This window comes from Aotus nancymaae, unplaced genomic scaffold (genome assembly GCF_030222135.1).
Source record: "Aotus nancymaae isolate 86718 unplaced genomic scaffold, 86718_ANA_hifiasm-v0.15.2.pri h1tg000036l, whole genome shotgun sequence".
Classification (NCBI taxonomy): domain Eukaryota; kingdom Metazoa; phylum Chordata; class Mammalia; order Primates; family Aotidae; genus Aotus; species Aotus nancymaae.
In genome coordinates, this window is record NW_026988450.1 from 51,086,105 (window position 1) to 51,098,958 (window position 12,854).

Here is a 12,854-nt window from a genome sequence, read left to right on the forward strand (position 1 = left end):
AAGGATAACGTCAAGCTCCCTTGCCCTCTTGTTCCTAGTTGGTTTTGGCTAATGGGGAGCCATTGAAGGAGATAGGAGGCAAGAGGAAGAAAATGAGAGTATTTTCTGGTTCCTTCTCGGCCAAGTTGCCTTAGGCTTGCTGTCTCCCTCTAAATGAAGACCACATCTTATCCACAATTCCCTCCCCCTGGTTTAACTGCTCCCTCAAACTTAACTCCTTGAATGCAGGGGTGGTAACAGCCTGTAATTAATTGGTAGCCCCATGTACTACACTATTCCCTACTCTAAACTGTCTTTTTGCCAAACTTCTTTTGAATTATCCTAACTTGAATTGCCATCTGTTCTTGCTGAGCCCGATACTCACATAAATACCCTGATTATTTCCAATTACTTTTTTTTTTTTTTTGCTTCCAGGAACCAATTTCTGTTTTAACTAGAATCCTTTTAGGTGCAAATCAAGAAGCATAATTTGACCTATCTTAGGCCAAAAGTGGCATTTATTACCTTGAAAACAAAACTATGCAAAGAATAAGAATACAGTTGGGCCTCATAGGAGTTTAGAACTAGGACTCTCTCTAGCTTTGTCATTAGAAAAAAGTGGTTCTCCTTCTTCAGTTTCAATTAGAAAAACTAAGTAAGGACCTGGCCCAGCCTGGATCACATGCTTAACCCTGTGCCCAGACAGATGGAGTACTTACTAGTACTGGCAGCCCTGGGAAAACCACGTGGTGGGAGTGGGAGCAGCAGTTCCCAGAACTAAATGGCTGTTACTCCCAGACATTTTCAATCAGTCCCTGATTGTAACGACTCCACAGCAGAAATCATATATAGGAATTTATATCTACTGGCAAGTTCTTAGGTTCTAGATTTGGGGCTCCTATACTGTCAAATTTTTCTACTAACTCTGAGAATATCTCTATGTGTGTAAAGTCCACAAAGTAAAAGATATGGTCACCTCTTTGTGAAACGAGGGTAAAGGTAGAGAGAGAAAGTATGAAAAAGCAATTGTGCACAATGGAGGTCAACTTTACCAGGAAACTGTAGTAGCATTACCAGATAGTACTGAGATAGGGTAATCATGAATTCGTAGAGAATCCAATTGCCTTGTATGACTTTTTCTCTGGCAGCATTTCATCTGGCTGCTAGGTTGCAAATACTGGAAAAACTAAGTTGTTTCATTCAAAACAGACTTGGGGATTTTTCTAAATTGTTCTATGCATGGTAAAAAGCAGATAAGAAACAGCATTGAGGGTACTGATATGAGTGCTACAACTGGTAATATGGTTTGTGGAATCTCAGCTGGAAACAAAGAGACATGAAGAGAGGCTTATGGATAGGGAGAGAAAGACAGGTGAGAGAACTGGGGGTCTCATTTAATGTAAAAACTGTGGTTGGGGCAATAATTGAACAAACAATACAAGTATGCATTTATCTGCAGACACAAACAGCAAATACATACATTCCTTTATTAGGGTAGCCCTTGCACTTATAAAGAAACCTTCCTCAAAAAGAAAATACACAAAATGATGAAGCTACGATAGTTTATTTCAACATACTAAACTAAAAAAATAAGAAAACAACTCATTTATTTGGAAAAAAAACAAATTCTGTACACACAGGGTAGACTTAATTGACCATAATGTATTTCAGAAAAAAAAAATTAGATATACCACACATAATAAAGCTTTCTATGTACACAGTAAATAGTAAATAGCTTTGCTAAACGACCGTACCTTTGAAAAAATGAAAACACAGTTGTAAAACAAAGTACATAAGAATATCGTGACCTCATTTAACTGTACAGAAAGCAATCACTCTCCAGCCTTCCATTTTCACTTACATTTTCTTTAATGGGATTAAGCCCCAAATAGAAGAGATTAAATCCTTTCTTCATAATGCCTCAGGAATATTAGATTCTCATTCAAATCTTTAGCTGTTTACAAAGGAGCAGACCACTTAAAGGGAAACGGTGGGAAACAGAGATTAGAATTCTGTGCCACTCATCCAGATTCTGCTGAAGATGATTTCCCAAGTCCACTAAACAATCCATTCAACTTCGTTTAAAAACATAATACCTAATTGTAGGACTAATTTGGCTTTCATTTAGCACATCTACAGCTTTATCATTAAAAATCAGCTCCTGACATTAGCCCTTAGCTTAATATCCACAAATGAAATTTGGGAATTCTATGACAGTAATGTTAGCATATTTAAGTGTAAAATGCAAAATGATTTATTTTTAAATATGCAAACGGCTACATTTTCTCAATAATCACTTTGTTCATGCACAAAAATGGCAACAGAAAAAGCAGAAAAATCTGGATGTTCCTAAATGAGACAAGGAGACAACTGTAAAATTTCATATATTAATATCAAGACAAGACTGGGGCCAGCTTACATTGTAAGAAAAACTATTATTGTATAAAATTGGACAGCAAAACCCAGTCCTGTCTAAAAGCAATGGATCAAACTATCTTCTCAAGTCCTTCCTGGCCATATTTCTATGTACTACAATGAAACATTTTTAATAAATGCAATCTATCATAGAACTACAAGCTTTCAGATTCCTAAATAATGAACTTAACTTTAACTATTATAGCAATGATTTAAATAGAAGTGCTGTAAAAAAGAGAAAACAGTTGTAAACACAATAACACACTCTTAATTTTTTTCTTTACCTGCAACATAATATTTTAAAAAGATTCCACATCTTCTTGATTCTTTAAGAACTAAGAACCAAAGTATTAAACATAATAAATAAATGTGCAACCTGGAGGCCTGGAAAAGGATATACCAAATAATAAACCAGTGCATTAAAAATCCAGTATTTCAGTATTGAAACTTCTTCATCCAAATCCAGTTAGGTTTACTGCTATTATAAATAAGCTTCACATTAAGGCATTTGTCATTACCTATGAAAAAGATTTGGATTCAAAACAAAGGAATATACACTGTACAACTTTTTTCTTTCATTCTGATGTTATCATATATATTATCAGTTTTAAATGTTTAGTTTTTGTATGGTAATATATAAATATCTTTAAACATATTACCTGAATATAGTTCAAATATTTCTCTATATTTTGATACTTTAACTTATATATTTAAAGCATATTCAATGAATGAGGAAATAGACAAAAGTAAATCAACATAGATAGCAAAGGACTAAATATAAGACATTACCACCTCTAAAGAAAATACTGTACAGACAGTGACGATGAGCAGATCTTGGCCAAGTCATTTAACTTCCCTGAGCCTCATTCTTTCCATCTGTAATATTTCAATAACAGTTGCTCTGTCAAGCTGTTTTGAGATCAAATGAGATGATGTAAAAACACTTGGCAAACTGTGAAGCAATGCAAAAATAAATGGTATTATCATGGGCCAAAAGAGCTCAAGTTTCTGACAGTCTCTCTAACGAATAAAAGTTAAAGCCTGCTCCTTTTGCATTCACTTGAGAACTCCCAGTTTTGATTAGATTGTTATGGAAAGGATGGAGCCAAAATTTTTGCAAGGAGAAAATCTCTAAGTTTTAGCATCCAGAATTGTATAAAGTACAGTTTTTTGGGAGCGGGAAACACCTACCTGAAGGGGTATATGGAATACCAAATCATAAACTAATATATTAAAAATCCAGTATTTCCGTATCAACACTTCTTCATCCAAAGACAGGTTTAACTCTAACTAGGCTCAGGCTACCTCTTGATACTTATAAAAATAAACAGGGGCAGACTTCTCAAAAACCTTCGTTCCCGGCCTTTCCTCAGTCTCTTCTAGAGGGTCCTCCATTTCCCCCACCATTGGCTTTCATGTAGCATAGTCACATTAAAAGAACTATCTCTTGGCTGGGCATGGTGGCTCACACCTGTAATCCCAAGTGCTGGGAGGCTGAGGTGGGTGGATCACGAGGTCAAGAGATTGAGACCATCCTGGCCAACATGGTGAAACCCTGTCTCTACTAAAAACACAAAAATTAGCTGGGCATAGTGGTAGGCGCCTGTACTTCCAGCTACTTGGGAGGCTGAGGCAGAAGAATTGCTTGAACCCAGGAGGTGGAGGTTGCAGTGAGCAGAGATCACACCACTGCACTCCAGCCTGGTGACAGAGCAAGACTCCATCACAAACAAACAAAAAACAAAATAAAACTATCTCATATAACAGCTCGAAAGAGTTTTAAAAGCATAAAGAAACACAGCCAAAGTCAATTGCTGGTACACTATTCAGCCTGGCACAAATTTGAAATGATTCAATAATCCCTACCGTGTGCTCTCCCTTTCTTAGTCCATGAGCCCTTCCTCTACATATAAATGGTTCTAGGCCAGCTTTGTCCAACCTTTGTTCTGAGGAACACTAGCTGAATGAGATGTTAACAGGTGAAAAACAGCTGTGTTAAGTATGTTGGGGATATGCAGGGTGAGAAAAATTTATGTGGCACTGAATTGCTCAGTCTTTGATGTAATGACTGTACTTGCTCAAGAAGAATGAAGTATTCAGCATTTCCCAAACTCATCTGAACACAGAATCCCTTTTTTCCCCACAAAATATCTAGAGGGGCTAACAGCTCCTAGAATATTCTTTGGAACATGCTACTCTAGCCTGATTCTGAACATTCCAGGGCTAAATCTGGCAATAGTTATATTTTTAATTTCTAAAGAAGAATCATTTTGCTTACAAAGTCAACTACCAGGATAACCTCCTGGTTTCCACTCCATAAGTAGGCTTCCCGAAGCAACTAAGAACTACATTTTCTTTACTACATACTGAGGAATTCAAAGAACTTATTCTTGTGTTAATGAAAATTATGTTCTTTTTAAGGAGATACTTATATTCTTCCCCTAAGCATTAAAAACACAAAGATCTAATTCTAGATCCTAGGACCTAGAATCACAATTACTTTAAGGAAATGAGAGTGTTTTATTACAACATCACTGCAATTAATATTACCAACAACATGATAATCAGTAGTGGTGTAACAGTAGTAGTGTTGGTTAAGCATTTATTTTTGCATCCTAACCCTCATATCCACTCTATGAACTTAGGACCCACTATTACTCCCATTTTAAAGACAAGTACACTGAGGTTTACCAAGATTAACTGACCTGCCAAGGATCACACACTGGAGTAACGACAGAACCTTAAACTCATGTCTGGCCCCTCACCCATGCTCTTAACTACATAATGCCATCTTATATTTCAGTGACAAGACAAAAGCGTTTAGGTCACATTCTTGTTAAACAGGAAAATTATATAAATGGAAACTGTTTGGAATAGGTTTTGGATTTCCTTTAGAGCAAATCCCCAGTTCTTTAAAGAATATACTTCTAAGTTTTTTTTTAAAGCAGAGGAAAGTAGACTATTATTTATCAATGACAAGTTTATAGAATTTTAAAATGAGAGGTTTTTAAAAATCTGCATCCAAAGTGAAGACGTTGTCTGTGGTTTCTGCCATAACTGCAAAACGCTGATACTCTGAAACTCGTTTCTCAAAGAAATTTGTTTTTCCTTCTAAAGAAATGTTTTCCATAAAATCAAAAGGATTTTCTGCCTGAAAAAACTGAAAAGGAAACAAATGTTATTAGATATTCCGAAGAGATCAAATTACATTCCACAAGAAGAGCAAAGATGACAAAAACAGAGGTCAGGTTACTCAAAACCTGTCTAGTCAGCTTTAAGATCACATCATTCCCCTAAGACTTGGGAGGCACTCAAGGGTGACAAATTTTAAGATGATCAACATCAACTACTAACCTCCTCAAGAAACTATACTAGCATCTCTGGTATTCTAACAAATAGAAAAAACAACTATTTCAGGAAATAAAATATTTAATACTAAACAGTTGAAACTGTTCTTGCAGCTTGATATAGCCAATACACCATAGAAACTATGAGCATTTTTTATAGGTACTACTAATAGATAATCACACACACATGATACTACAAAATGTTAAATTAGCAACAATCTACTGTGGTTCTAAATATGCTTCTTAGTTCATAAGAGAACAGATCATCACAAATCGACATTAAGGGACCATGATCAGGGAAGATAGAATAAATGTTATTCATAGTGACCAGATGTCTCCAAATAAAAAGTGGGACTATGCTGACAAGAAGCTTTTTACTGCTTCAGAATTCAAGAAGCAAGGCCGGGCACAGTGGCTCACGCCTGTAATCCCAGCACTTTGAGAGGACCAGGTGAGTGGATCACCTGAGGTCAGGAGTTCAAGACCAGCCTGTCCAACATGGTGAAATCCCATCTCTATTAAAAATACATAAATTAGCTGGGCATGGTAGCAGGTGCCTGTAATCCAAGCTACTTAGGAGGCTGAGGCAGGAGAATTGCTTGAACCTGAGAGGTGGAGGCTGCAGTGAGCCAAGTTTGCGCCATTGTACTGTAGACTGGGCAACAGAGCAAGACTCCATCTCAAAAAAAAAAAAAAAATTTTCAAGAAGCAGACTTGGGGATACAGCTGTAGGATATTTCAGTGAATCACAAGGAGTAACAAAAGAAGATTTCTCAATTTAGGAGTATCCCAACAAAAAATATGAACACCACAGATAAACATATATTCAAGTAACTCAATTTTAAATATGGGCAGTGTTTAAACAGACAAACTGATACTTCTTTTAAAAAAATATACAAAATGAAAAGATGTTCAACATCATTATCTACTACAGACATGCAAATCAGGATCACAATGAGATACTACTTCACACCTACTCGGATGGCTATCATTTTTTTAAAAACAGCTAGTAAGTGTTGGTGAGGATGTGGAGAAATTGGAACCCTCATACATTGGTAGGAATATAAAATTGTGCAGCTGGTTTAGAAAACAGTCTGGTAGTTCTTCTAATGATTAAACATGGAGTTACCATATGACACAGCAATTTCATGCCTAGTTATATACCCAAGGGAAGTGAAAACATGTCCACACAAAAATCTGTACATGAACACTCATAGAAGGTGGTTTCCGTAGTGTAGTGGTTATCACGTTCGCCTCACATGAACGCTCATAGTAGCATTACTCACAATAGCTCAAAAGTGGAAACAACCTAAATGCCCACTGAATGGATAAATAACATTTGATATATCCATACAGTGGAATATTATTTGGTCATATAAAGGAATAAAGCACTGATACATGCTACAACATGTATACACCATGAAAATGTTACACTAAGGAAAGAAGAGAACCACAAAAGGCCACATACTATATGATTCCATTTGTATAAAACAGAATATACAGAATAGGCAAATCTGTAGACACAAAAATTAGATTAGCGATTGCCTAAGGCAAAGCGGTTAAGGGGAGGAAAGGGGAGTGAGTGACTGCTAATAGGGACAGAGTTTCTTTTCGGGGTGATAAAAATGTTCTAAAATAGGTTGTTATGATGGTTGCACAACTCTGTGACTACAGTAAGAACTACTGAATTGTACATTTTAAATGGGTGAATTGCATGCTATGTGATTTACATCTTTAAATAAAGCTTTAAATATCTATATATCCTTTTTCAAAAAAAAAAATGTCAAATGCTGTGTGTGGCTGAATGAAATTCTGTGAAATTCCCCATCAGAAATTGTGTGTAAAAAGTGAGGTAAAATTGGAGTTGTAATACACAGCAAGATACAGTGAAAGACACTGAACCGATAGCCATAGACTCACTGCATTTTAGAACTGAAGACTTTTCAAAAAATTGAATCTAAGCCATTCATGGCATGGACAAGGTAACCAAGATCAAACTAAATTAAGTGGCTTGTTTTTTTTTTGTTTTTTTTTTTGAGATGAAATTTCACTTTTGTTGCCCAGGCTGGAGTGCAATGGCACAATCTCGGCTCATTGCAACCTCCGCCTCCTGGGTGCAAGCGATTCTCTTGCTTCAGCCTCCCGAGTAGCTGGGATTACAGACAACTCCACCACACACACACAAAAAAAGCCAATTTCTGTATTTTTAGTAGAGACGAGGTTTTACCATGTTGGCCAGGCTGGTCTCGAACTGCTGACCTCAGGTGATCCACCAGCCTCAGCCTCAGCCTCCCAAAGTGCTGGGATTACAGGTGTCAGCCACCGTGCCTGGCCAAGTGGCTTGTTTTTGACACACAGAAGTACTCTAGGCCGGGCGTGGTGGCTCACACCTGTAATCCCAGCACTTTGGGAGGACAACGTGGGCGGATCACGAGGTTGGGAGATACATATATATATATATATATATATATATATATAGAGAGAGAGAGAGAGAGAGAGAGAGAGAGAGAGAGAGAGATAGAGAGAGAGCAAGAGAGCGTGCGCGCGAGAGAGTAAGGGTCTCTACTCTGTTGCCCATGTTGGAGTGCCGTGGCACAATCTCAGCTCACTGCAACCTCTGCCTCCCGGGCTCAAGTCATCTTCCCAGCTCAGCCTCCCAAGTAACTGGGACTATAGGCATGCCACCACGCCTGGCTAATTTTTTGTAGAAATAGGGTTTCACCATGTTGCCCAGGCTGGTCTCAAACTCCTAGACTCTTCCACCTCAGTCTCCCAAAGTTCTAGAATTACAGGTATGAGTCACCGTGCCTGGCCTAAAGGATATATTTTTAATCTCTAAGTAGATGAAGCTTTTTGGCAATTTTTAAATAAATTTTTACTTTTATTGCATCAAAAATTTAAGGCCTCTATAATTTCTGCTTTTTAGAATTTACTCAGATATTTCGAAGCCTGTGGAAAAACAAAGTTTTACATTGTAATTAGATCTTCTTCTGCAGGAGGCAGCACGTTTTACATACCTCCAGTTAGCTAGTTCCCAAAAGGAAAATTAGACCCAAGTGTCAATGGTTTTCTAATAGACCACAGAACATAAATGTTTGGATGTGAGTATATGGTAATGGGTTAAAGAATAATGAATTCACTGTAAGACTTAAATAAGCAAATTAATTTTCTAATAACAAACATATTGGTAAAAGTTATGAACAAGCACCATTTCTTTTAATATACATAGTTTATAAGTTTAAGATATTATATTAATATAGTTATACTCTAATTATTTCTCATTAATTAGTAAACACAAAGAGGATCTTGCAACTCAAACATTAAAATGTAGTTTATCTTACCAAAAAAACCTTCGCCCCACCTGACTCATTAAGTACTTGGGTGGTTATCATAATATAATTCTGCTATATCTGCTAATACAACATTAGCAAGATAGGTAAAGATTTACCACAGCATCATAGATTTCATAAGGATTCTCACTAAAGACAATTTAAACTTACATTTTCATGACAAGAAATCAAAGTCTATAATTTCTAATTACCATGGTTTAGTACATAGTGAATTTCTGTGTTTCACGTAAGTATAAAGTGATCATCTAGTGTGAATTTGGTATGTGCCTAATATTATTTTAACTGCTTTAGGTGTATCAACTCATCAACAATCCTTTGTAGTAAATATTACTATCTCTATTATATAGGTGAGGAAATTCAGATAGAGGTTAAGTAACTTGCCAAAGGTCAGTCATATAGCTAGAAAGTAGTGGAACCCAGGATTCAAACCCAGATAGTGTGGCAGCAGGCTCCATGTCTTAAGTAATGAAAAAACCATATGTCGTGATGAAATTCTGGTACATTATCTTTGTTAAATGACAAAAATAACTTGGATAATTCTGTTCAAAAGGTTACATTATGACAGTTAATGTCTTCCTAATAATTATTCCCTATTTAAAAGTATTAACTCCCAAACTACAATATAGACACATGGGGATTTATATGAGGGTGAATATAAATAAGGATATTAAATCTAATTCCTTGAAAATAATTTTATTAAATATATAGCTGCAATTATTAAAAAATAATTTATTGAACTTATTAGTTCTAATATTTACCAGCCTCCTGCTTCTGTTACTAATTTTAAATTTCAAAGGATTTTGCAAAACCTTGTTCATATGAAACAAGTCTCTGTCATGGACATTTAAAAAATAGAATAGTATGCTGCAAATGCTTTCAGTAAAATATATTTTAGGGTCCTTGCCTTCCTATAATATTTTAACTAGTAGTAATACATTTTTAAACACCTTACCTTTGAAAATCCAAGTTCCACAAGTAATCTGTCAGCTACAAACTCAATGTACTGTTTCATCAAAATGCAATTCATTCCAATGAGGCCAACTGGCAAGGCTTCTGTTAAAAACTCCTGGATGAAAACAAAAACAGAATAAAGTGCAAACAAAACTATAAATATATATCTTCCAAATACAAAGAGAACTTTCGTTTTATTTCTAAGACACTGATTTTGTCCAAGGAAAATATACTAGAATAAATTCTTTCAATGTGGCAAATAATGTCCATATGTTTAAAACTGTTTGCAGTATTACTATTGACAGTTTTTCATGCTTTCAAAGAGCCAAAATAAATGGAAACGAACTACCAAATTACTGGATTTCTTAAAGTAGCAGATATGAGACTTGGATTGGTATGCTTTCTCAATAGAAAAAGGGAGATAGTTTGTTCTAAAATATCTAGAGAAAGATTCAAAGATGATCATCATGAAGAACATAACTATGGAAGGGAGCTAGAAAAGAGAGAAAAACTTAACAAAATGAGAAAAAAGAAAGAAGCAGATTTGGGGGTTGGGAGATAAAATGAATTCCAACCATACTGAAAGACTACAGTGGTAAAGTGTTAATAGAGGAAAAATAAAAATAATCACTTGGATTTAGTTGACAAAATTATTAAAGATACCAAAGTGCCTGTTATGCTTTTTTCCTCTTCCAATATACAAACTATGCCTGTTAAACTAAGCGCTATTAAAAAAAAAGAGTAATTTTAGAATGATAAAAACACATCCTAAGTAGAGCATCTAGCTCTTTCTAGTAAGAAATCTTTACATACTCTATCTTAATTGTTACTATTCATTAACTTACTTATTCATTCTATAAAAATTTGTGTATGCTTCAAGCTAGGTACCTTGCTATGTTATTAAAAATACAAAACAAATAAAAACTCATCACTGTTCTCCAGTCACTAAAAATATAAAAATATAAAGCTACTATAATTAGCTGGTTATGGCATAAAATTTGACAGAGAGCAATAAGACAGAAAAGCAGCCCTGAAACAGGTTTTAGTATATATAAAATCTTAATATATAATAAAGACTGACTTAATAAAGCAAAGTATAAACTGACATAATAATTGTAATATATCATGTATTGGTATTGTCAGACTGACCATATAAAATTGCTGGTATTTTTGTTGATCGACAAAATGACAACTTCATATGAGTCAATATAATAGTGGTATGAACATCAAAGAAAGAGAGATGTGCTAATTACAAAAACTTCCTGGTTTACCTGCTCAATTTTGACAGCATCAACAATGATCTCCCTGACCCTTTCTTCTGAAGGTTTATTTACTAAGTATTGAAACATCAGGCAAGCAAAATCACAGTGAAGTCCCTAAAAGAGAAGAAAAATGTCATTGTCAAATAAATTTTAATCAGCTACTTGGCACACAATGATGGGTCAAGCATCGTATAACGTGGTTCTAGGGATATAACACAGAACTTCTGGGAAATGGAAGAGGGGTCAATAGGACTAGGAACTTCCTTCCTTCGAATTTCATTAAATGCCAATACAATAATCTATAATAAAATTTTCAATGGCAGCAAATCTTAATTCATCAACATTATAGAAAAATTAATTTATGAACAAAATCTGCAAATAAAAACATTTTGGAAAGGAAAATAAAGTAAGAAAGCCTGAAATGAAAATTCATTTTTTAAATTTCAGAAATAATTAAGGAATGATTTAAAAAGCAGTATTTAAATAATAGATGGAACTCAGATTTCAAAAATACAACATTTATAGTTAAATAAGAAAGGTTCATAAAAATGAATCCAGTTGCAATCAAAATGGAAACTAAGGTGGTGCTTGATGGCTCATGCCTGTAATCTCAGCACTTTGGGAGGTCAAGGTGGGCAGATTGCTTGAGTCCAGGAGTTCAAGACCAGCCTGGGCAACAGGGCAAAACCCAGTCTCTACAAAAAAAAAAAAACCAATAAATGAATAAGAAAATGGAAACTGAACAATGATGAATATCACCTGAAGCCATATAAAACAGAATCTTACAGATAACTCAGTCAAAAATGAAAATAAACTTGTGAAAAACCCAAGTACGGTTATACAAATACAATAAATAATACAGAATGTTAAGTAACTGAAGAATAGGCCAAGGAGAGTCAACCTACAATAATCAGGACTACAAAACACAAAATAGATAGTATAGAGCTGAATATCAAAAAAAAAAAAAAAAAAGAAAATTTAAAAAATTCAAAATAAAAAAAGAGAGAGGTCAGATATAGAAAGATGGAATTTCCAGGCCGGGCGTGGTGGCTCATGTCTGTAGTACAGCACTTTGGTAGGCTGAAGTCGGCAGATTCCTTGAGCTCAGAAATTCAAGACCAACCTGGGCAATGTGGCAAAACCCCATCTCTACAAAAAATACAAAAATTAGCCAGGCATGGTGGCCCATGCCCGTAGTCCCAGCTACTCAGGAGGCTGAGGCAGGAAGATCACTTGAAACTGGGAAGTCAAGGTTGCAGTGAGCAGAGATCATGCCATTGGACTCTAGCCTGGGTGACAGTGAGACCCCGCTTCAAAAAAAAAGGAAGAAAGGGGCCGGGTGCGGTGGCTCACGTCTGTAATCCCAGCACTTTGGGAGGCCGAGGCGGGTGGATCACGAGGTCAAGAGATTGAGACCATCCTGGTCAACATGGTGAAACCTCGTCTCTACTAAAAATACAAAAAATTAGCTGGGCATGGTGGCGCGTGCCTGTAATCCCAGCTACTCAGGAGGCTGAGGCAGGAGAATTGCCTGAACCCAGGAGGCGGAG

The 12,854-nt window shown here is 35.8% G+C and overlaps 1 protein-coding gene across 9 annotated transcripts in view; it reads right to left on the bottom strand.

The window, feature by feature from the left end:
• Positions 1 to 1,527: 1,527 nt before the first annotated feature.
• RRM2B (ribonucleotide reductase regulatory TP53 inducible subunit M2B) overlaps positions 1,528 to 12,854 on the bottom strand; it is a 36,574-nt gene continuing 25,247 nt past the window's right edge. For 8 of the 9 annotated variants that reach the window (XM_012455861.2, XM_012455859.3, XM_021675746.2 and 5 more), the window contains 3 exons: positions 11,314 to 11,418; positions 10,044 to 10,157; positions 1,528 to 5,554 (listed from right to left, as the gene is read on the bottom strand). In XM_012455861.2, the coding sequence (XP_012311284.1) occupies positions 5,402 to 5,554; positions 10,044 to 10,157; positions 11,314 to 11,418 (372 nt within the window). In that variant the 3' untranslated portion in view covers positions 1,528 to 5,401. The remainder of the gene's footprint in view (positions 5,555 to 10,043; positions 10,158 to 11,313; positions 11,419 to 12,854) is intronic. The other variant, XM_012455860.3, reaches the window with a different exon arrangement.